At 43.3% G+C, this 23786-nt stretch overlaps 1 protein-coding gene across 2 annotated transcripts in view; it reads left to right on the top strand.

Annotated features, from left to right (window-relative positions):
• Positions 1 to 5542: 5542 nt before the first annotated feature.
• The window catches only part of dync1li2 (dynein, cytoplasmic 1, light intermediate chain 2), a 96898-nt gene continuing 78654 nt past the window's right edge, over positions 5543 to 23786 (top strand). For both annotated transcript variants that reach the window (XM_078544665.1, XM_078544664.1), the window contains exons 1-4: positions 5543 to 5676; positions 7358 to 7431; positions 8034 to 8150; positions 21617 to 21847. In XM_078544665.1, coding sequence (XP_078400791.1) covers positions 5591 to 5676; positions 7358 to 7431; positions 8034 to 8150; positions 21617 to 21847 — 508 coding nt within the window. In that variant the 5' untranslated portion in view covers positions 5543 to 5590. The remainder of the gene's footprint in view (positions 5677 to 7357; positions 7432 to 8033; positions 8151 to 21616; positions 21848 to 23786) is intronic.

The following is a 23786-nucleotide window of genomic DNA, read 5'->3' as shown; positions in this document are numbered from 1 at the left end:
AACATTTGGTGACGATACAAATCTAGGTGGAAATGTAAGCTGTGAGGAGGACACAAAGAGGTTGCAAAGGAATATAGATGGCTTACGTGAGCGGGCAGCAAGGTTGCAAATGGAGAACAATGTGGGGAAACGTGAGGTTATTAACTCTGATAATAAAAATAGAAAAGCAAAATATTTTTTAAAAGGCGCGAAGCTTTTAAATGTTGATGTGCAGAGACACGTGGGTGTACTTGTACAAGGTACACAGAAAGTTAGTTTGCAAGTACAACAAGCAAGAGGAAGGTATATAGTATGTAGGCCTTTGTTCTAAGGGGATTGGAGTACAAGAGTAAGGAAGCCTTTCTATAAAAGACACATGTTGTTGAAGTTTTTTGTCTTACGCTCATCAGGATAGATTAGCAAGAATACCAAATGTAAAGGGAACAACAATTTATGTCGCCTGAGCAGAGAGTGCTGATTGGTTGGCCAGTGGACTCTGATTGGTAGAGGCATTGCCATGGAGAATGCACCAGTTAACTCATGGCTGATAATTAACTGCCAAGCTTTTGTTTACATTCAAAGCAGGCAGGTTGACTCTAATTGCTCAAGGCATTGCCCTGGGGAATGAACTAGACAATGGCTGATGTCTATTTTGTTTAGTTGAAAAAGGTGCAATGTCTGAACATGTTCTTTCATCTTCAAAGGCCAGGGCCCTGTGTGTGTATATATGTAGCTTCTAGCATGCATAATAACTGAGCCACACTACCAGCCTAACTGATAATCTTAAATTGATTGTCAGTGTAATTCTTAACACAATCAGGATTCTTTAGCAAATATTGTCCAAATGCAGAATCACATCTAATGTAGGACACCGTGTTTTGAGTTTTGCAAGCACGGACTGGTTGAGTATGATCTGTACCCTGCCTGTTGTGAACAGTAGCTGGGACATGCTGTTTGATCTGATCCGCCAGTCTTTGGGATGTATGGCCTACATTCCTGGCATCACACTGGCACTGAAATTCATATACCATGTTACTCATTTGTGTGATAAGCAGAATTGTCTTTTTGGCTTGATGGCAGCATCCTGTTAGTGGCAAATACCACTCGTGTTGCTACTGCATAGTAGCAGGGTGAAACAGCTAGCTTCACCTGTTGCTCAAGCTTTTGAGACATCTTAACCTTCCAGGGTAATCTGAAGTGGCATGGGTACTTTTCAGGGTCGAAAGCTGCTGCCTTAGGCCAGTTCATGAGTTTGCGCGATATACAGCGAGCAATAATCTGATCTAATTATCCCGCAGGATCCCTTTGATGCACTCTATTTCAGCATCAAATTCGCACAATGAGCAAATAGCTCGGGCCCTATTTATGAGGTTGCCGATAAGACCAGTCTTATAGCATGTGGAACTGTAGAAATCCTAACACATGTATTGACCAGTGAAGGTCGGTTTGGGTAGACCATGGTAGAGAACCCCCCTGGCAGATTTCTCAACCAGTTCGTCGAGGAAGGGGAGCTTGTTTGACTGCTCTATTTCAAAGGTGAATTTGGGCACATGATGGAGCCCATTAAGGTGTGTAAGGAAATTATTGCATGCAGCTACAGATTCAAATTTAGCAAATGTATCGTCTACACATCGGAAATATGCAAGAGGTAGGAAGTTGGGTGTCATTCTATCAAAGACGCGTTTCTCGTGGAAACTGCCCAAGATGTTTGCGAGAGCTGGGCTGGAGAGGATTCCATGGCAACCCTGTCTATTTGGGCATACATTTTGTTGTTAAAACTGATCTGCGTGAGTTGCTGAATTCATAAGTTAAATGAATACTGATTTAGACAATGGTTGCGGGTCTAGATTGCCATGATATAGTGACATGGTACAAATGGCTATGGCTTCCTTGAGTGGTACATTGGTGAATAGGCTAGCAATGTCGAATGAGCACATGGACAGAGCATTTCTATCGATATACAAGTCCTGTATGGTCTTCACAAATATAAAGGAATCTTTCACTGTGTATGTGGAAAACTTGCTCAGAACTGGTTGAAGCAATTCGCCCAACCATTTGGCCAATTCAGGTTGTGTAGAACCGGTCATAGATAAGAGGGTGTAGAGGGACATCACGTTTCTGTGTCTTGCGCAGCCCATACATACGCAGACACAGTGAACCATGAGGACGAATCCTATCATAAATACCAACCGGCAGCTCGTTGCTCTTACACAAGTCCAGGAAGCATTTCTGTAACTTGCTTTTGAGAAAGGCTATCCGGTCATGCTGAGCGGCAGGTCCAGTTGATATGAATTTGGACACGTCATTAAGAATGGCGTGGAATTTTTTGATATAGTCATGTTTGTTAAGGATGACTATTCCCATCCCTTTGTCAGATTTACAGATATGTATGTCTGGGTTGGCCTTGAGGCCTTGCAACACTACCAGACATTCGTGTTGCATGTGAAAAAATTGGTCAAGTCATTCGGAATCCCACAATATATATGTGCTAGATCAGCTAGTTGCGCTTACAAGGATTCAACGTCTTCAGAGGATGCTAGCTTGTGGCAGGATAGCTGGAAGTAGAGGCATCCGAACTCAGCAAATACCTCTTCCCGTTTGATGTGGGACGATGGCAAACCAAAATTGAAACCATGCGCACGAACAAACTCCTCGCTTTCAAAGACTTCATGGTCATGGAGATTTACTACATGTTTGTTGGCATCATTAATTGTGCTGGCATTATGCTTCCGCTTAGTGAATTTACAGTGCGGGCGCTTTTCAAATGGGTATTGTTTATGATGTGATTCCATAATTGGACAACATTCACTAAACAATCCTGAGTGTGCTAAGAATTACAATAATAACCGGCTTAAGATTATCAGTCGGGTTCACACTGTGGCTTACACATGGCCTTGTCCTTTGCAGACAGAATGAACATGTACACACATTGCACTTTTATCAACAAAAAAAGAGGCAACAGCCATTCTCTGGTTCATTCATTCCCCAGGGCAATACCTTGACCAATCAGAATCAATTTGCCAGGTTTGACTTTAAACAATGCTTGGCGGTTAACTGTCAATCATCAGTTAACTGGTGCATTCTCCATGGCAACATCTCTACCAATCACAGTCCGCTTGCCAACCAATCAGCATTCTCTTCTCGTGAAGCATAAATTGTTGTTCCCTTTACGTTTGGTGTTCTTGGGAATTGTCCTGATGAGTGCAAGATGAAAAGCTTCGACAACATGTCTCTTTTCAGCAATACTCAACTTCTGTGCTACCAAATGTCTATCTTTCTCTAATTGTACTGGGCTCTGGTGTGACCACACCTGGAGTACTGCCTGCAGTTTTGATCTCCATATTTAGACTCAAGATAAGGGGCCGATCATTTTGGACTGAGATGAGGAGAAACTTCTTCACTCAGAGGGTTGTGAATCATTGAAATTTTCTACCCCTGAGATCTGTGGATGCTCCATCGTTGAATATATTCAAGGTTGAGATAGATTTTTGGCCCTTCGAAGAATCAAGGGATATGGGGAGTGGTCAGGAAAGTGGAGTTGAGGCCAATGATTATGATCTTAGTGAATAGCAGAGCAGGTTCAAGGGGCTGAATGGTCTATGCCTGCAGCTATTTCTTATGCTGTGTAAATTTTATTTGACAGTGGCTCCATTTGAGATGGGATTTTACAACATTGAAGGCATTATATAAATACACCAATAGATAGGAGAAGCAGGGGTTGTTCTCCTTAGAGAAGAGATGGTTGACAGGAGATTTTATAGAGGTGTTCAAAATCACGAGGGCCCAGACAGAGTAGATAGAACATAGTTTCTCATCCATCACATTTCTACTTCTCTTCAGCTCTGAAGGGTCATACGGATTCGAAACGTTAACTCTGTTTCTCTCTCCACAGATGTTGCCAGACTTGCCGAGTTTTTCCAGCATTTATTTTTTTTATTTCAGATTTCCAGCATCTGCAGTATTTCACTTTTATTTAGATAGAGAGAAACTGTTCCCTTTGGCAGTAGGGTCAAGAACCAAAGGACACCAACTTAAGCTGATTCTTAAAAGAACCAACGGTGGTGACACGAGAGAAAATCTTTTTTACGCAGCAAGTAGTTAGGATCTAGAGGGCACTGTCTGAGATTGTGGTGGAATGGGGGCAGATTCAATCGTGGCTTCCAAAAGGGAATTGGATAAGCACTGAAGGGGAAAAATTGCAGGGCTGTGGGGAAAGATGGGAGAGTGGGACCAGCTAAATTGCTCTTACAGAGAGCCCACAATGGGCCTCAAATTGACCGAACTTATTGTTTTATGTGAAGAATTGGCCTAGAGTTGTTCCACAGCGACATCGCTGGTCGGTTGTGGAATTGCAACAGGCCATTGCTGCAGTTCACCAAGGAACCAATGGTGTCACTGTGGAGCCACTGAGGGGCACAGATGAAAAGCATATTGGACAATAACAGGAAGATTTGCATTAATATAGCGCCTTTCACGACCATCAGACATTCCAAAGGACTTTACAGCCAATTAAGTACTTTGAAATGCAGTCACTGTTATAATGTTGGAAATGCAGCAACCAATTGGCACACAGCAAGCTCCCACTGGCTCTGTTATAATAAAAGCAAAAAACTGCGGATGCTGGAAATCCAGAACAAAAACAAAAATACCTGGAAAAACTCAGCAGGTCTGACAGCATCTGTGGAGAGGAGCACAGTTAACGTTTCGAGTCCGTATGACTCTTCATCAGAACTAAGGAAAAATAGAAAAGAGGTGAAATATAAGCTGGTTTAAGGGGGTGAGGGGGGGGGTGGGACAGGTAGAGCTGGATAGAGGGCCAGTAATCGGTGGAGATTGCCAAAAGATGTCATAGACAAAAGGACAAAGAGGTGTTGAAGGTGGCTCGGTGTCAGATTTTGTTTGAGAATCGCTCCCGTGAAGCAAGCTTTAGTGCTTTATTTATATTTTTTCAATGGATGTGTGCATTCCATTGGTCGTGCACATACATATTCCTGTTGGTCAATAGGGGGAAGCAGACTGTGCCTGCCCACAGTCTCAGTCCCATTAACCTGCTCAACCAGAGCCAACTCTCCATCCTAATGACGTCATTGACAAGACATCATGGCCCCATCACAAGGGGTCCTGTCCCTCAACCCACTGCCCACACAGTTGCCTGACAAAAATAACATTTGGAAATAGAAACAAGCACACCAACCACGAAATTAAAAAGGGTAACTCATTAAATAATAATAATAATAGCAATAATATAACAACACGAAGTGCAAGCGGGCAAAGCGGCGAGTGTCGATGACGTCATTGGAAAATGACGCGACCATTCCCCCACCGTGCAGTCGTCCCCAAATCTGCCTGAAATATAAAAAAAAAATATTTTTTTTTCAAAAATAAATCTGATTTAGGGATGCGGTAATTAGGCTATTTTGCTGAATGATATCTATGGTAGATTTAGAAAGGATGATTTCAGGTACAGTGACAGGCAGTAGCCGGGTTCACTCCCCTCCGGGGTCCTGCGGTTGCCGCGGGGGGGCGGGGCGGGGCGGGGCGGGGGGTGTGTGGGTGTGGGTGAGGTGGTGACGTCATTGATCCGGGTCCTGGGCCGGGCGCAGTGGCGAAGATGGCGCCCGTGGGGGAGAGGAAGGTTCTGGGCGGAGCGGCGGAGGGACAGGAGGCAGCAGAGGAAGACGAGGGACAGAACCTGTGGTAGGTGCCGCGGGCCAGGCGGCAGCGGCGGCTCCGCCTCCCCACCATCCACGGAGCCGCCGGTTATTGCTGGGGCCGGGGGCTGTGGCGGGGCGGGCGGGCGGGCCCTTCTCCCCCCTCCTTTGCCTCTCCCTCCACCTCCCGGCTCTGTCAGTCCGCGGGCGGGCGGGGTTTTTTTTTGCTCCTTGGTTATGTTCTCAAGAGCAGCAGTTTATAGAATTACATTTATATAAGCGCCTTTAACGTAATTAAACGCCCATTCACCCCCCCCCCCCCCCAAGCCCTCGCATATTCAAGCAAAATCTAAACACTGAGCAACATTGGGAGATATTAGGAGAGTTATCCCAAAAGCTTGGTGAAAGGGGTAGATTTTAAGGAGTGTCTTAGAGGAGGGAGAGAGAGAGAAAGAGAAGCAGAGATTTAGGGAGGGAATTGCAGAGCCAGGGCCAATGGGGGACTGATTAAAATTGGGAATGCTGGTGGCCAGAATTGAGATGATTTATTCCACCCCCTCCCCACCCCACCCCACCTTCCCCTAATGTGTCTGGAGGTGTCAGCTGTGGCTCAGTCCATAGCACCCTCGCCTTTGAATCAGAGGGTTGTGGGTTCATGTCCCACTCCCGGAAACCAAGAACTGTGATTGTACTCGAAAGAGTTGCAATCTGTGACTGTTGGTAACTCAAAAGAGTTTCCCCTAATGTGTCTGGAGGTGTCAGCTGTGGCTCAGTCCATAGCACCCTCGCCTTTGAATCAGAGGGTTGTGGGTTCATGTCCCACTCCTGGAAAACTAAGAACTGTGATTGTACTCGAAAGAGTTGCAATCTGTGACTGTTGATAACTTGAAAAGAGTTTCCCCTAATGTGTCTGGAGGTGTCAGCTGTGGCTCAGTTCATAGCACCCTCGCCTTTGAATCAGAGGGTTGTGGGTTCATGTCCCACTCCTGGAAAACCAAGAACTGTGATTGTACTCGAAAGAAGCTGCAATCTGTGACTGTTGATAACTTGAAAAGAGTTTCCCCTAATGTGTCTGGAGGTGTCAGCTGTGGCTCAGTTCATAGCACCCTCGCCTTTGAATCAGAGGGTTGTGGGTTCATGTCCCACTCCCGGAAAACCAAGAACTGTGATTGTACTCGAAAGAAGTTGCAATCTGTGACTGTTGGTAACTCGAAAGAGTTTCCCCTAATGTGTCTGGAGGTGTCAGCTGTGGCTCAGTCCATAGCACCCTCGCCTTTGAATCAGAGGGTTGTGGGTTCATGTCCCACTCCCGGAAACCAAGAACTGTGATTGTACTCGAAAGGGTTGCAATCTGTGACTGTTGATAACTCGAAAGAGTTTCCCCTAATGTGTCTGGAGGTGTCAGCTGTGGCTCAGTCCATAGCACCCTCGCCTTTGAATCAGAGGGTTGTGGGTTCATGTCCCACTCCCGGAAACCAAGAACTGTGATTGTACTCGAAAGGGTTGCAATCTGTGACTGTTGATAACTCGAAAGAGTTTCCCCTAATGTGTCTGGAGGTGTCAGCTGTGGCTCAGTTCATAGCACCCTCGCCTTTGAATCAGAGGGTTGTGGGTTCATGTCCCACTCCTGGAAAACCAAGAACTGTGATTGTACTCGAAAGAAGTTGCAATCTGTGACTGTTGATAACTCGAAAGAGTTTCCCCTAATGTGTCTCCTGTCTCTGCAGGACCTCCATCCTGAGTGAAGTCTCCACCCGCTCTCGATCCAAACTACCCACTGGGAAAAACATCCTTGTGTTAGGTAAGTGTGCAATTGATGGATTAATGTATAAGTGGTAAGCATCAAAACTTTCTAAGATAAAAGCAAAAAAACTGCAGATGCTGGAAATCCAGAACAAAAATAAAAATACCTGGAAAAACTCAGCAGGTCTGACAGCATCGCAGAGAGGAACACAGTTAACGTTTCGAGTCCGTATGACTCTTATACGGGCTCGAAACGTTAACTCTGTATCCCTCTCCGCAGATGCTGTCAGACCTGCTGAGTTTTTCCAGGTATTTTTATTTTTGTTTCAAAACTTTCTACGTTGAAGTCTGAAAATATTTGGTACAGACAATGCAAATCAGTCATAATCATTTCTGTAATTGATAGAAATGTTTGCAATTAACAAGGAAACATAGTACCTGATGGGTGAATGTGCCAGAAAACAATAGATTTTCTTTAAATGTATATGCAATGTAAGCATTTAAGTAAACTATTTTAATCATTTATGAAATATGAGTATTTTCTGTATAGTACAGGGATATTTGCTTTTTTGCTATTTCTCCAATTGATTTATTGCTTTTCTATTTCTCCTACTTGCTTTATTGTTAGTAACCGCTGATGAATGCTGATTCTCTCTGTAGGTGAGGATGGCTCAGGCAAGACCACACTCATGGCCAAACTTCAAGGTGCAGAACACAACAAGAAGGGGAGGGGACTGGAATATTTGTACCTAAATATACACGATGAGGACAGAGATGGTCAGTGAGTCATCTGTGAAAACAGCATGATGATTGTGTGTGTGTGTGTCAAATGCTGCTGCATATGTTGGGGGTTGGGTTAGCAATACAGTACAGCAGAATTTGATCTGGTGTGTGGTATCTTCATTTTTTTTCCCTGTGGTTTTGCTTTTTTTAATTCTAGTTGAGTGAAGTAAGAGTTCTGTGCTGGGAGGTGTTGGGGTGATCTGATGGTGGTGACCAAGGGCTTGTTTTTTCTGGTACTGCAAGTTGTTCTGTTGACAAACTGCAATTAAAATGGTTTCATCCTCTGATGTCATCCTCTTCTCCCAAGTGGCTCAGCAAATCTGCCCTACAAGTTGCTGAACTAAACAGACCTGCAGGAGTGAACTAGGCCCTTCTTGAAATGTATACTGTCGAGATAAACTTGCGAAACCATCTGGAGCAGCTTTGAAATATTGGTCATCTGTGAAGTCTCTATGTGTGGGTACAGCTGGAATAATGTGTTTTGGAGTGATTGGACTATAACCTGACCAGTGATCAGTGGAACAGTCAAGATTTAGTTTTTAACGGTGTCATATATAGAATGTGTTTTTATGCAACAAGCGAGTTAGGCAGCAGTGCAAGTTAATGTTTTTTGTTGACAGGTGGTTAAGTTTGGAGTGTGCCCTAAACAAGAGACAACCAATGTAAGACTGTGATAGCTGCTGTTTGTACACGGAGCTTTTAAGTTATTTCCAATTTTTTTGAGACAATTCTATTTTGACTCTGCTCCTGTACCAGCCGCAAGTATTTTGCTTCTGTGTTTCCACTTATTCTGAAGAATTAGAGATTATTTGTCATTGCTGAGTTGAATAATAATTTCCAGTTTTGTGACAAGCTCGGTCAGGTGCTATTCCTAGTCATTTTAATTCACTTTTTGGCAGGTTAATGGCCATATTCAGCTTATTTTTCCACCTTCAAAGCTTTGTACATATCAACCCCCTTAAAATTGTACCATTTTACTTCACATGGAGCATGTATCTATCCAATATCCGACCATTTCCTCAGCATCACTAAAGTTCTTCACAACCAGTTTGGAAAAAAAAGAGTAGTTTCCTTGAGGTGTATGTTCACAATTCTTTGACGGTGACAGGATGAATTGAAAGGCTACTAAAGTATTGACTTTAGGGATGGAGTACAAGAGCAAGAAATCTTATAAAACCCTGCCTGGGCCTCGGTTGGAGTATTGTCCAATTCTGGGCACCACACTTTATAGAGTCATAGAGGTCTACAGCACAGAAAAAGGCCCTTTGGCCCATCGAGTCTGCGCCGGTCAAACCAGTACCTAATTATTCTAATCCCATTTTCCAGCACTAGGCCCATAGCCCTGTATGCCATGGCATCGCAATATCCAAATACTTGTTAAATGTTATGAGGGTATCTGCCTCTACCACCCTTTCAGGCAGTGAATTCCAGATACCCACCACCCTCTGGGGGAAAATCTCTTTCCTCTCATCCTCTCTAAACCTCCTGCCCCTTACCTTAAATCTATGCCCCCTGGTTATTGATCCCTCCACCAAGGGGAAAAGTTCCTTCCTGTCTACCCTATCTATGCCCCTTATAATAACTAAAACTCTCCAGCCCAGGCAACATCCTGGTAAATCTCCTCTGCACTTTCTCTAGTATAATCACATCTTTCCTATAATGTGGGTTCCAGAACTGCACGCAATACTCTAGCTGTAGCCCAACCAGCCTTTTATATAGTTCCAGCAAAACCTTGCTGCTCTTATATTCTATGCCTTGGCTAATAAAGGCAAGTATCCCATATGCCTTCTTAACCACCTTATCTACCTTTCCCGCTACCTTAAGGGACCGGTGGACATGTGCACCAAGGTCCCTCTGATCCTCGGTACTTCCCAGGGTCCTACCATTCATTGTGTATTCCCGTGCCTTGTTTGTCCTGCCCAAGTGCATCACCTCACACTTATCCAGATTAAATTCCATTTGCCACTGATCAGCCCATCTGACCAGCCTGTTTATATCTTCCTGTAATCTAAGGCTATCCTCCTGACTATTTACCACCCCATCAATTTTTGTGTCACCCGTGAACTTACTGATCAACCCTCCTACATTCAAGTCTAAATCGTTTATATATACCACAAACAGCAAGGGACCCAACACCAATCCCTGTGGAACCCCACTGGACACAGGCATCCAGTCACAAAAACACCCCTCATCCATCACCCTCTGCTTCCTGCCACTCAGCCAATTCTGGATCCAATTTGCCAAATTGCCTTGGATCCCATGGGCTCTTACCTTCGTTATCAGTCTCCCATGCGGGACCTTATCAAAAGCCTTGCTGAAGTCCAAGTAGACTACGTCAAATGCACTGCCCTCATCTACACACCTGGTCACCTCTTTGAAAAATTCAATCAAATTGGTCAGACTTGACCTCCCCTTAACAAAACCATGCTGACTGTCCTTGATTAATCCCTGCCTCTCCAAGTGTAGATTAATTCTGTCCCTCAGAATTTCTTCCAATAGTTTCCCCACCACTGAGATTAGACTGACTGGCCTGTAGTTCCTTGGTTTATCCCTTCCTCCCTTCTTGAATAACGGTACCACATTGGCTGTCCTCCAGTCCTCTGGCACCTCTCCTATGGCCAGAGAGGTATTGAAAAATATTGCCAGCATCCCTGCTATCTCCTCCCTTGCCTCACTCAACAGCCTGGGATACATTTCATCCGGGCTTGGAGATGTATCTACTTTTAAGCCTGTCAGACCAGTTAGAACCTCCTCCCTTTCTATGCTAATTTATTTAATTATATCAAGAATGTGAAGGCCTTAGTGAGGGTGCAAAAGAGATTTACTAGAATGGTACCAGGTTATGTGAAGAAACTCAAGAAACTGGGGTTGTTCCCTTAGAGCAGAGAAAGTTGAGAGGAGATTTGATAGAGGTGTTAAAAATCTTGACATGGTTTGATGGGGTAAATGAGGAAAAATTGTTTCCAATGGCAGAGTTAAGGAAAAGAACCAGAAGCGACTTGAAGAAACCTTTAGGTGGTGAGCTATGAGCTGCCTGAAAGGGCAGTGGAAGTTACTGTCAAAAGGGAATTGGATCAGTACTTGAAAAGGAATAATTTGCTGGATTGTGAGCAGGGGAATGGGAGCGGTTGGATCTGGCTGTTCTGAGGAGTCAGAGCAGACTTGAAGGGCCAAATGATCTTCTGTACTGTGTTCTTAAGGAGAATGTTACAGGCCAGAATCTGATCCAGGGTTTAGCTGATTTGCATGTGGAATAGTAGACACTTGGACTTTTGAACTGAAAGGTGAAAGGCCCTTATTTTCATGTTTCTTAACCTCAGCATATGACTATTGCCCAACTGATCAGCTCTTGCACATATTTTCACTATCTTAAGGTGGATAGTTGTTATTGGTTACTTATCATTAATGGTGACCCACCCTAACTCCCACCAAGTCACACTCCCCCATCACCCTTGTCTTATCACTATATCGATTCCCAGTCTGACAACTCTGATTTTGAAATTCTCACCTTTGTTTTCAAAGCCCTCTAACTCTTCAACTCTCCCAGGCCCTCATGCTTCTCCAGCATGGCCTCCTGTACATTTCTGATTTCCATTGCTTCACCATTGGCGGCCAGGTGCTGAGGCGCTATGCTCTGGAATTTCTCCCTCTCCTGCCTCCGCACAGATCTTTCTGCCCCTCTACATCTCTTTCTCCCAGTAGGGCGCTGCTCAAAACCTCTCTTTGGCCAAGCTTTTGGCCACTGTCCCATTATCTCCGTGTGTGGCTCTGTGTCAAATTTGGTTTGATCATCATTCCTGTGAAGCATTTTGGGAAGTTTAGCTAATACATTTGCTGGATAAATGCAAGTTTCGTGTGGCTGTTGTTAATTAAGAATTAATTTGGGGTTTGAAGTGTGTGAGAGAGTGTCTGATCTGGACAGTTACTGAATCCTGGCTTTGTTTACAACACTCCTGATCTCCTTAAATGGAGAGCTGGAGGGGCTTTGCAGGAAAAACAATTTTTTTCACTTGTTTTGGAGACAGTGTTTGCAAAGTGAAAGTTGCTTTTACACTCTTGAATGTTTAGTTTGGTGTCCCTCAAAGAGTTATCCTTGACGCCATCCTATTTGTTGGCTACGTACTGCGCTTGGATGACATCATCCAAAAACACAACATCAGATTCTACGTGTGGGCTGAGAACAGACAGCTCAACCTCACCTCCACCTTTCTCCACCCCTCTACTGTCTTTCAAGTTGTTTGAATACTTGTCTGGATGAGCAGAAATTTTCTCCAACTAAATATTGGGAAGACCAAAGCCATTGTCACAAATTCTGTTCCCTTGCCCCAGATTCCATCTCTTTGCCTACCCCACTGTCTGCAGCTGAACCAGGCTGTTCACAACCTTGATGTCAGATTTGACCCTGAGATGACATACACAGTAAATGGTAGGGCACTGAGGAGTGCGGAGGAACAAAGGGATCTGGGAGTTCAGATACATAATTCCCTGAAAGTGGCGTCACAGGTAGACAAGGTTGTAAAGAAAGCTGTTGGCATACTGGCCTTCATAAATCAAAGTATTGAGTATAGGAGTTGGGATGTTATGGTGAGGTTGTATAAGACATTGGTGAGGCCAACTTTGGAGTATTGTGTGCAGTTCTGGTTGCCTAATTACAGGAAGGATATCAGTAAGATTGAGAGAGTGCAGAGAAGATTTACTAGGATGTTGCCGGGTCTTAAGGAGTTGAGTTACAGGGAAAGATTAAACAGGTTAGGACTTTATTCCTTGGAGCGTAGAAGAATGAGGGGAGATTTGGTAGAAGTTTACAAAATTGTGAAGGGTATAGACAGAGTAAATGCGAGTAGGCTCTTTCCACTTAGATTAGGAGAAATAAACACGAGGGGACATGGCTTTAGGGTGAAAGGGGAAAGGTTTAGGGGGAACATTAGGGGGAACTTCTTCACTCAGAGTGGTGAGAGTGTGGAACGAGCTACCATCTGACGTGGTAAATGCAGGCTCACTCTTAAGTTTTAAGAATAAATCAGATACATGGATGGGAGAGGTCTGGAGGGTTATGGACTAGGTGCAGGTCAATGGGACTAGCGGAATAATATTTCGGCACAGACTAGAAGGGCCGAATGGCCTGTTTTCTGTGCTGTAGTGTTCTATGGTTCTATGACGACCTGACCACTTATTTTGTGCCATCATCAAGACTGCTTATTTCCATTTCATCTGACTTGCCCCTGCCTCACCTCATTTGCTTCTGAAACCCTTATCCATATCTTTGTTACCTCCCACGTTCTGCCCTCTGCAAATTTGAGGCATTCCAGAACTCTGCTGGTGTCTTAGCTCAGACCAAGTCCAGTTCAAAGAAACAGGAAATTTAAGGCACTGAAGGTGGCCATTTGGCCCATCCAGCCAAATCCCACTTTCCAGCTCCTGGTCTCTAGCCCTGTAGATTCCAGTACTTCAAGTATGTATCAACTACTTCTTGAATGCAGTTCCAGATCCTCAACTCCTCTATCCCTTCTGAAAATTACTTTCAATCTATGCCCCCTGTTTAAAGACCTCTCTGCTAAGGGAATTATCCGCTCTATCTGGGCCCCTGATAATTTTATATACCTCAGTTAAATCTCCCCTCAGCCTTGTGTGTATTTCACTCTCTCTCTCTCACTCTCTCTCTCTCTCTCTCTCTCTCTCTCTCTCTCTCCCCCCCCCCCCCACCCCCACACAAAAACCCCTGCCTATTGAACCCTGCCTATAATCTTTGAAAGGAAAAGTTTAGAAACTATCCTAACAAATCTCCACGCCCATGTGGAATCATACAGTGCAGGAGGAGGCCATTTGGCCCATTGTGCCTGTGCTGGCTTTTTGAAAGAGGCATCCAACTTAGTTCCAACACTTCAAGTGTAGGTCCATAAGGGTGGAAGAAATCAAAGTGTTTTGTGGGAATATGCTGTCTGTCCTCTGACTAAGGCCAGTGCCTTGGGACCTTACACAACATAAGGGCACTATATAAGTGTAAGCTGTTGAGTGGCTTTCGCATGTCCTTCAGAAGTGGAATGAATATTTGCAAGATGGGTTCTGATAAAGGAGGTCCATTGAATCTCCTATCTGGACGCTCTTTCATCTTTTTATTCATGCGCATGGCTGTTTCTTAAATAACTTCTGGGCACTTTCCCCTTCACAGCTTGAACCTCTGTCTCCTTGTCATTGTATATTTTAAGTATTCGGTGGTCTCATTCTCTCTCTCCAGTGTATTGAGTATTTAGGTACAATACTCCAGTAATATGGTGGGTTCTCTCCCTTGTGCAGCAATGTAAAGCGGTTTAAATTTGGAGGGCAGCACTAATAATGCAGTCAAATATGGCAGCCCTTGTTTAGACTGGTTTCTATAGTAGTTTGTAACTTTCCTTCTGGGTTTTCGAGGTGTAAGCTCCATGTATACAAAGTAACGATGACGTGATGTTACCATGCTCATATGCAAAAAAGACTCTCCATTTATCGATGTACGCTTCCTGTTACTTCAATGTTTTGACACCAATACACTTTGAAATACAGTACCTATTGACTGTTGTGTTAATATCCAACAGTAAGTTGAACAATCAGAATTTTTTATGATATCCTAGTTGAGGCAAGTGTTACCCAGGACACCAGGAGAACTTGCTGCTTGTCTCTCAATAGTGACATGAAATCTTTATTCACCAGATCAGGCAGCTGGGACCTTTCCTTTATGAAGGCCAGCATCTCCGTCAGGGGCAGCACTCCCTCGATATTGCCCCGAGAGTCTAGATCTTAATTGTCGAGATTGTACCATGCATCCTTGTGGGGCCGCACACAAAACTTAAATTAATCTTTCAATGATTTTATATGTACCTAAGGTTATGAGTATAAGCTTGGCCTTCTGATTGCGTATTTACCCACCAATGAGGCAGTGGAGCTGAATACAGCTCTTTTCAAACCCCCAGGCCAGACTGTTAACCTACAGAAAGCAAGACTTAGGAAATAAGCACCAATAGGACTAATTACCTGGGTTTTTGAAGGCCACATTCCCAGGTTGATATTGCGGAGATGTCCTGGCCCAGATTATACAATGGTTGGTAGTACCCTGGGATAGCTGCTTTCTGGATGCTGATGGCTTTGTTTACAAGCTGTGCTTTGGCTGAAGTAAATGACTATAAACCACTCACATTTCTTATCATTTGGTCTGTACAGGAGCTGTGCAGCCTCATCATGGGTTCAGTGCTGTGAGAAACATATCAGTTGTTGACATATCGAACAGCATTGCCGGTTTCTGGTTTCTAGGCTTCTGCACAGCATGGGAGAGTTACATCAACTAGTCAATTTATTGTAAGTTACCTGCTTCCTGGTGTAAATCCGTTAAATCCGTGCATCGGATTCTCACCTGTGATCAGTCCCCAGAATGACCCTATTAACAGATATTACTGTTGAAGCTTGTCAAATGAAAAAAAAAAATTCCAATGGAGCAATAAATGGTGTACATCTGGCAGCATATAGTTGAGTTGACAATGAAATACTAATGGCATCGCCTACATGCTTTCTAACTGTGGATCCAAACAGCGAAAGCTGGAAATGCACAGTAGTTCTCAGTGTAGTAATATCTTGAGTCATTTTATTTGGTGTTTATGTTTTTGGAGTTTTATCCTGCTGTACTACATCAGGGGAAACATCAGCAGCTTGTTAATTGAGCAATAGAATTCCTGCCGTGTGCCACTATCAACCTGTTACTGCTTATAGCCTGAAATAGATGAGGGAGGAATATTTTAATTCTGTGTAGAGAGTGGCCATGAATAGTGTTTTAACCTAAATATTCACTTGCTGCCTCCTTTGGTCAAATATTTGGTCCCTGATGGCAGCTGCATGATTAGGGGCGGCTGTCATCCTGTGGCTTGTAATGATGGTGGGCTGATTTGGTTCACCCATCCTGCTTGGTCTTTGGTGTGGGCTGCTCTATGCTGGGTGGGTGCCGAGTGATGGTTTGATGATCTCTGTAATGGAGAGGCTAGAGAAATCAGCTGTAACTAGGCCGGATTGTTGCGGATTTCTTGCTGACTCACTCCAGCAACACAGATGGAGCCTCTGGTCCATGAACAACTGGCCCCAACTTGTTTGTAGGAGCGTCAGCCTAGAGAAACCAAAATTGGAGAATGGTTTAGGACAATGGAGGGCTAGATACCATCAAAATAGCCCAAATTAGTAGCTGGGGACTTGGGCCAACGACTCATTAAGTCAATTTCTGTTTTTTTGATATTACAAGGTAATGGGGAGGCCATTTGGGACATCATAATTTATCCATCTGCTGACATCCTAATGTTCCCTTATTGTAACATATAAATGTTTCTTAAATTCCAGGGTTTTTCCTTCCATTACTCGATCTGCAAGTTAAGTTCACAACCAGCTATTCTGTGAAAAAATTATATCCTGATATTAGTCCTAAATTTACCCTTGTCATCCCCTTGTTCCAGTTTAATTTAATATTCGGGGTAAGTCTTTCTACACTCTTAATCTTGGTACCTTGAGAATATCTCTCCGATGCCATCTTTCCAGGCTAAAAAGTCTAAATTTTTGCCAGTTTATTTTATTCCAGCTCATCTCTGCTGCTTGAGATCATCATGTAGTGCTCTGTATATTATGTGGGATTCCAGGAGTTTACTGGTGCTTTGGGAATTGCATTCTTTCATTTATCCATGAAGACTGCATTGCAACATCCTTGATGATGACCTATTTGTGTTGGGTCTGAGGCAAATTTCTGATACTGTCGTGTCATCCAGCCTGTTAATTCAAATCACGTCAGGTATTCGGATGCCAGTAGCTATCAATGCTTTGTGCCAGGGGCAATCAATTCCCACACTTTAACCTGCTTTTAACATTGTGGTGTCCTTTTTATTTCCTGAAACCATGACTTCTTGGGCATTTTTGTGGTTGTTGGCCACTGTGTCCAGGTAACTGCTATGTGTAAAGCTGAACAGCAACCAGCACTTACATAGCACCTATTAAAACAGCCAGACAACCCAAGGCACTTACTTATCGGGGGCACTATTGGACAAAATCTGACACTGAACCTCATTGAGATACTAGGGCAGGTGGCCAAAAGCTTGGTCAAAGAGATAGGTTTTAAGGAGGAGAGGTTTAGGGATTCTAGAGCTTGGAACCTTGACAGCTGGAGCTACAGCCACCAATCAGGAGCAAAGGAAATTGGGGATGTGCAAGGCACCAGAATTGGGAAGTTCAGCGATGTGAGGGTTGGCGAGCTGGAGGAGGTTACAGTGAGTGTTTTGCATGCTTTTTGATTGGGACCATCCTAGTTGAACCAAATGCCGATATGCATGTTATATCGGTAGGAAGTTACCAGATTTGTGTTATGGTGCAGGAATCTGGGCTGACCACCCCCTCCCGACCCCTAACCTTCTGAGAGAAGAGTGCCATTCTATTACGCATGCTGCCATTTCCACTCATATCAACTAGTTCACTTCAGACAGGAGCTGGTATCTTTTAGTATGTCTGATTTTGCTACACCATGCATTGGCTTTACCTACTCTGCCTTCAGGGGTAAAGATCTGTCTAATTTTCTACTCTCTTCAGCCACTTTGATTCTAACAATTTTATGGAAAAAATGCTCATCTTTAGACCCTTAAATAGAGTTCAATCCTAGTCAGAGGCATGAGGGATACATTCAATCCCTCAGAGGTGCAGAGAAGGATCGCAAGACAGATTTCTTTAGTTAAAAATCGAAGCGCCCATAAAGTACAAAGTGAACATCACTTCAAGTTAAACTTAAAACATCAGGACAGGAGAGTACAGGTGCACATAGGTAAAAGCTAAGTCTAGGAATAATATTGAGCAATACTTCTTTGGCCAGTGTAATTGATACCTAGAATGGCCAATAGCTTGCACTGTTGTTGGAATGATCTTGTGGAAGGGTACTGAAGGGGCAAACTGTGGTGTCAGCTGACATACTTTGATTGGGTTGGGGGTGGGAGAGGGGGTAGAAATCTCTAGGCTTCTCTACTTTGTAAGCTTGTTATGTTTTCAGCATACACAGATTCTGTTTCAGCCTGTGTTAATCCGAGTTGAATTCCATCTCTCCAGCATGTAGCCTGCCTCTGTTCCAAAACAGCCGCTGCAGTCTATCGAATTACTCTTCCCACACTTGTGTTATGGTATGCAGCAGGATAGAAACCTTGTCACTGAGTTGGTGGATGATAGGAAGCTGAAGCATTCCTCCATGTCTGACTGCTTATTAATCCTCCAACAGACTGCAGGATGTGGCATTAATGTAATTCATAAAACTCTTGAAATATTTTTGTTTATTTCCAGAATTATTGGTGGAAAGAATTTCTTTTGCCACTTTTGTACAAACTGCAGTAGGTGAATGAATGAATATTTTTGGCCTGTAAATACTATGCAAAACATTTGAATATTGGTCAGCTTTGGGTTGCTAGATGGTAGGATTGTGTTTTTTTTGGTGGGGCAAGTGGACAAGGGCAATGAAACAAGACTTTACAAATAATAAAATTCTCTCTTCCTGCCCAGTTGTGTAAAATGGTAATTTTATAAGAATGGTTTTACTTGAACTTGTTTCGTACTTCGTTGTTGGTGATACCCAGTGGTACTATCATTAAAGCTTCCCATTTCCATCATCGTATCATCACCTGATTCTGCCCTGTCTCAGCTTAATGTCCCATAAGAGTATAATCAAACCATATTTGACACTGAGCCACATGAGGTATTAGAATAGACCAAAAATTTCATCAGAGGTAGGTTTTAAGGAGCATCAAAGGAAGACAGAGATAGGGAGGTTTTGGGAGGGCATTCTAGAGCTTAGGCCTTGTCAGCTGAAGGCATGGCTGTCAATGGTAGAGCAATGAAAATCAGGGATATGCCACCTTCTTGAATAGTATTTGAAGGAAACATGGTGTTGTTGAGTGAGCACACTCATTCATAGTTCGCACTGTTAAATGATTCCTATCACTAAAATGTTTACCTGACACAATTGTGATAACTTCCAGTGGAATAACAAACTGATGCTCTGCCCAAGCTTGAGTAACGAGTCGCCAAATGGTGCCTGTGGCATTGTAACTTCTGTCAATTTATACCAAATACTTCAGCTTGGGATAGAACTTAGTTATGTCATTGCATGTGATTTGACAATGTTGGTCCAGTGCAGACCCTGTTTTCAGGTTATTGCTGACTAATAAATTGAAACCTGCTGAGTTCTGCTTAAAAAGCATGTGTAATGGTGAGAATTCAGCAGTTTGAATCTCTGCTTCAATGTATTAAGCTTGGATTTGCTGCACTCAGCAACTCTGATCATTAACACGGCGAATTCAAGCATTAAGACTTTGGCAACTCCCATATCCAACCTGTTTCACCTCCCTCACTGTGGTGGCTCCCTCCTTGTCCTTAGGCTACTGTATTAGATTCAGTAGGTGCAATTTGTGATGAAATTTGAACAGTTGATGTCCTCTTTATATACTCTCCCTTCGGAAAGTTGAGATGTTCTCCACCCGCGAATATAATTTGCGTGGCTGTTGGTTCTCCCTGAGAGTCTGTAGGAACTTCCCCTATAGCAAAGCCTTTTCTAATGCACATATTCTGTCTCCCTCCCTACCCAGTGTTTTCCACCTAGGGGTGCCAATTTTCCCCAGAGTCTCCAGGAATTAATCTCCCGACCCTCCTGCGAATAAACCAGCAACTGCATGGCAAGGTGGGGAGCTAGCACAAGAAACAAGATATGATAGGAATAGGCCATATGGCCCCTGGATAAAAGCAAAAACTGCGGATGCTGGAAATCCAAAACAAAAATAAAAATACCTGGAAAAACTCAGCAGGTCCGGCAGCATCTGCGGAAAGGAACACAGTTAACGTTTCGAGTCCGTATGACTCTTCAACAGAATTAAGGAAAAATAGAAAAGAGGTGAAATATAAGCTGGTTTAAGGGGGAGGGGGGCAGACAGGTAGAGCTGGATAGAGGGCCAGTGATGGGTGGAGATAGCCTAAAGATGTCATAGACAAAAGGACAAAGAGGTGTTGAAGGTGGTGATATTATCTAAGGAATGTGCTAATAGGTGACATTAAGGGTAGAAAGCAGGATGAGCAAGGTACAGGTAGCCCTAGTGGGACCCCTGGAGCCTGCTCCTCCCTTCAATAAGGTCGTCCTGAAACTCCGCATTTCACTTGATTCTCTTTGCTTGGATTAAGGATTTTTGAATACTAATAAATTACCCCCAGTGCTAAAAGCATATGAGCACCCTTGATCACTGTTCATTTACCACTGCTATAAAGCGTGTGTGTGGAGATTTTGGTTGATACATAGGAACTGAAGGAGGACTTGATCTTTATCCCCCTTGAGCCTCTTCCGCCATTCAATTAGGTGATATCTGATCTGTGTCTTAACTCCATTTAGCCCCTTGTTTGAATTACCCTAATGCCCTTGCCTAACAAAAATCTATCAATCTGTTTTATTTGACCCCTCCCACTTACCTCAGCCTCAACAGCTTCTGGGGAAGTATTCCAGATTTCCATTACACCTTGTGTGAAGAGCACTTTCTGCTAAAGGCTCTAATTTTAAGGTTGTTAGGGGAGATAGTGATGTAGTAGTAATGTCACTGAAGTAGTAATCTAGAGGCCCAAGCTAATGCTCTGGGCACCCGGGTTCAAATCTCTCCATGGCAACTGGTGGAATTTAAATTCAATTAATAGAATCTGGAATATAAAGCTAGTCTCAGTAATGGTGACCAAGAAACTGTTATCAGTTGTTGTCCAAAACCATCTGATTCACTAATGTCTTTGAGGGAAGGAAATCTGCTGTCATGTGATGTGACTCCAGGTTCACAGCAATGTGGTTGACTCTTAACTGCCCCCTGAAATGGTCTAGCAAGCCACTCATTTCAAGGGCAGTTAGGGATGGCCAAAAAATGCTGTCCACATCCCATGAAAGAATAATGGTTATGATCCCTCCTGGGCTTTTCCAAAAGAGAAAATAGTTTCTCCATACGTACCCTTCCCTATCCTTCAATCATCTTAAACGTTTGTAAAATGTTTGTGTAGAAATTAAGGTTGAGACATAGGAATGGAGCAGTTTGCCATTGAGCCCTTCGAGCCTGTTCCATCATTCGGTAGGATGATGGTTATGTGACTCGGCAAGTGATCCAGAGGCCAGATGATCTGGAGACATGAGCTCAAATTGCACCATGACATCTGGGGAAATTAAATAAATCAGGAGTAAGAATCTAGCATTAGTAATGATGACCATGTAACTACTGAAATGTCTTAAAAATCCATCTGATTCACTAATGTCCTTAACATATGATGAAGTATTCCTGTCTTGTTGCATCATCCTCTCTGCACTAACAATCCACTTTATATTTGCCAGTGTAGTCTAAAGTCTGGGCTTTCTAGGCTGACTAGTGACGGTGTTTAATCCTAGTGAGTAATCCCAGCTGCTTGTTTCTCCACAGATCACACACGATGTAATGTATGGATTCTAGATGGTGAGCTGTACCACAAGGGCCTTCTTAAGTTTGCGGTTTCTGGGGACAACTTGAAGAACACTCTGGCAGTCTTTGTGGCAGACATGGCCAGGCCTTGGACTATCATGGATTCTTTGCAGAAATGGGCTAGCGTCTTGCGGGAGCACATTGACAAACTGAAAATCCCACCTGAGGAACTGAGGGAAATGGAACAGAAATGTGAGTATGGTGTCAGATTTTATAATGTAGAATGATGAGAGGTTCTATTCTGTTTCCTTCCTGGGTTTATTTTGATGAGTTGGCTTGTATTGGATGCAATGGAAATATTGTTGGTGTGCTCTGTTCCAAATTTGGTGTTACTGCTGTGTTCTGTAAGTACAGTATTCAGAGGCCTAGTGGCATCTGGTGTTGATTTTAGAACTGTTCTGTCTGTTATATGACTTGATGTGTAACTACTGCTTGTAGTGGTGTCCAGTCTGTGAAGTTATTGCCTCAACTGCAGCGATAGGGTTTGCTAGATTAGGTTACTTTTGATATTCTGAAATTGTCTCTGAAAAATCAAAATAACTGTTGGGTTATTAATTTTTGACCTGAGTTTTCTTCAGTTTATGTAATGTTCCACAAAAAGGAATTGGGGGATGGGTGGAGGGAGAATGATAACTAAAATGGATGAATCAAAGTAATTGTTTTCAATGCTAGAATACCTTGTTCCTTGAGCTACATCTACAATATTCAGTGGTGCTGCTGGAGTTGAACTGTCATGGGTTTGGGGTCAGCCTGGTAGTTATGATACTGGACTAGCAACCCAAAGTTCAGATCCTATCATGACAAGTTCTGAAATTAAAGTCAGGAAGAGTTTGCGGGCTCACATTCCCAAGAAATACAAATGAGAGAGGTCATATTTTTTATCTGTCCATGGAAACCTACAACCGATCCTAGTTTGGATCTTTCTTGGTAGCCACGCCTCTTTTCTAGCAGAGTCTATTTGATGATGCCCTCACGACTTCCCTGGCTGAGATCAGCACATAGTGAAAATCAGACATGGGACTCTCAAGCCTCTATGACTCTGCCTTCACCAACTGAGCCTCCGAGAAGCTGAAGTTTATATTAATTTTGGGTTTCAGGGGCTGATTGATGCAGTGGCCCTTTCCTTTCTGACATCTGGACCCAAACTGAACCAAACCAAATGTCACCTTTGCTGGTTGGCTGTAAGGTTCCTGCATCCTTGGTATGGGAAGCATAACTGCAGCATAAAAAGAAATAACCAAAGTGTTTCTCCAGCTTTACTGGCTTCACCCTGGAGTAAAATGGTTCCACACTTGAACCGATGGTATCATAGAATGATAATGTGACTCTTTGCACATTAGTCAGCTTAGGGAATGGCCTCAGGGGAATAACCATGAGAATCTAGTTCTGCATCTTTCCACTCAGTGGGCTTCCCCAGATCTGAAATGGGAAGTATTTTGGTTCCAGCATGAATTGAAAATCCATGAGTTTAACAAAATGATTTTCAGTGGAATTTGCATAGAAAGTGACTGTTGCATAATTAGGCAATCACTGACCCTGTTGTTTAGACAACTGACTTGGAGAAATGGGCACATATATTAATGAGTGCAGCTGAACTTTAGCAGTAGATGCTTTTATGTTGATGTTGTTTGTGATGGGTGCCACTTAAGCCCTGCACGCCACCATTATAAAGGGACTCTCAAGGGATGTTGTTGGTCTGTCTGTTCCCATCTTTTTTTCCCCTCCACAGCCCAAGAATGACCCAAAGCTCCTTCCTACTAGCTCTTCAGGAGTTATATTATGAAGTTATAGGAGGTGCTGTTAAATTTTATAAAGAATTTGATGCCCTGACATTGTAGGCCTCCACTTGAAAGCTACTGAATGAGTCAGTGTAATGGAGATTCTTAGTGGCAACTTTAATGTAGAGATCAGTGATCTATATCCAGGTACAGCATTTAAAAAACAAATCTAATTATAAATTACTGTTAAATCCAGCTCTGTTATACATTCATTTTGTTTTTTTAGGGGAATCTAGATTTTTACTTATTCTAGTATGTATATGGTGTGTGTGTGCATATGCGGAGGGATGGGTGTCTTTCTGTGTTTGTGTCTACCATGACTGGCTTCTGTCTGTTGTACAGAAGTTCTGGAA

This window comes from Cetorhinus maximus, chromosome 6 (genome assembly GCF_964194155.1).
Source record: "Cetorhinus maximus chromosome 6, sCetMax3.hap1.1, whole genome shotgun sequence".
In the NCBI taxonomy this organism is placed as follows: Eukaryota; Metazoa; Chordata; class Chondrichthyes; order Lamniformes; family Cetorhinidae; genus Cetorhinus; species Cetorhinus maximus.
The sequence above is the reverse complement of the archived record's forward strand: the minus strand, read 5'-3'. Positions and strand labels throughout refer to the sequence as shown.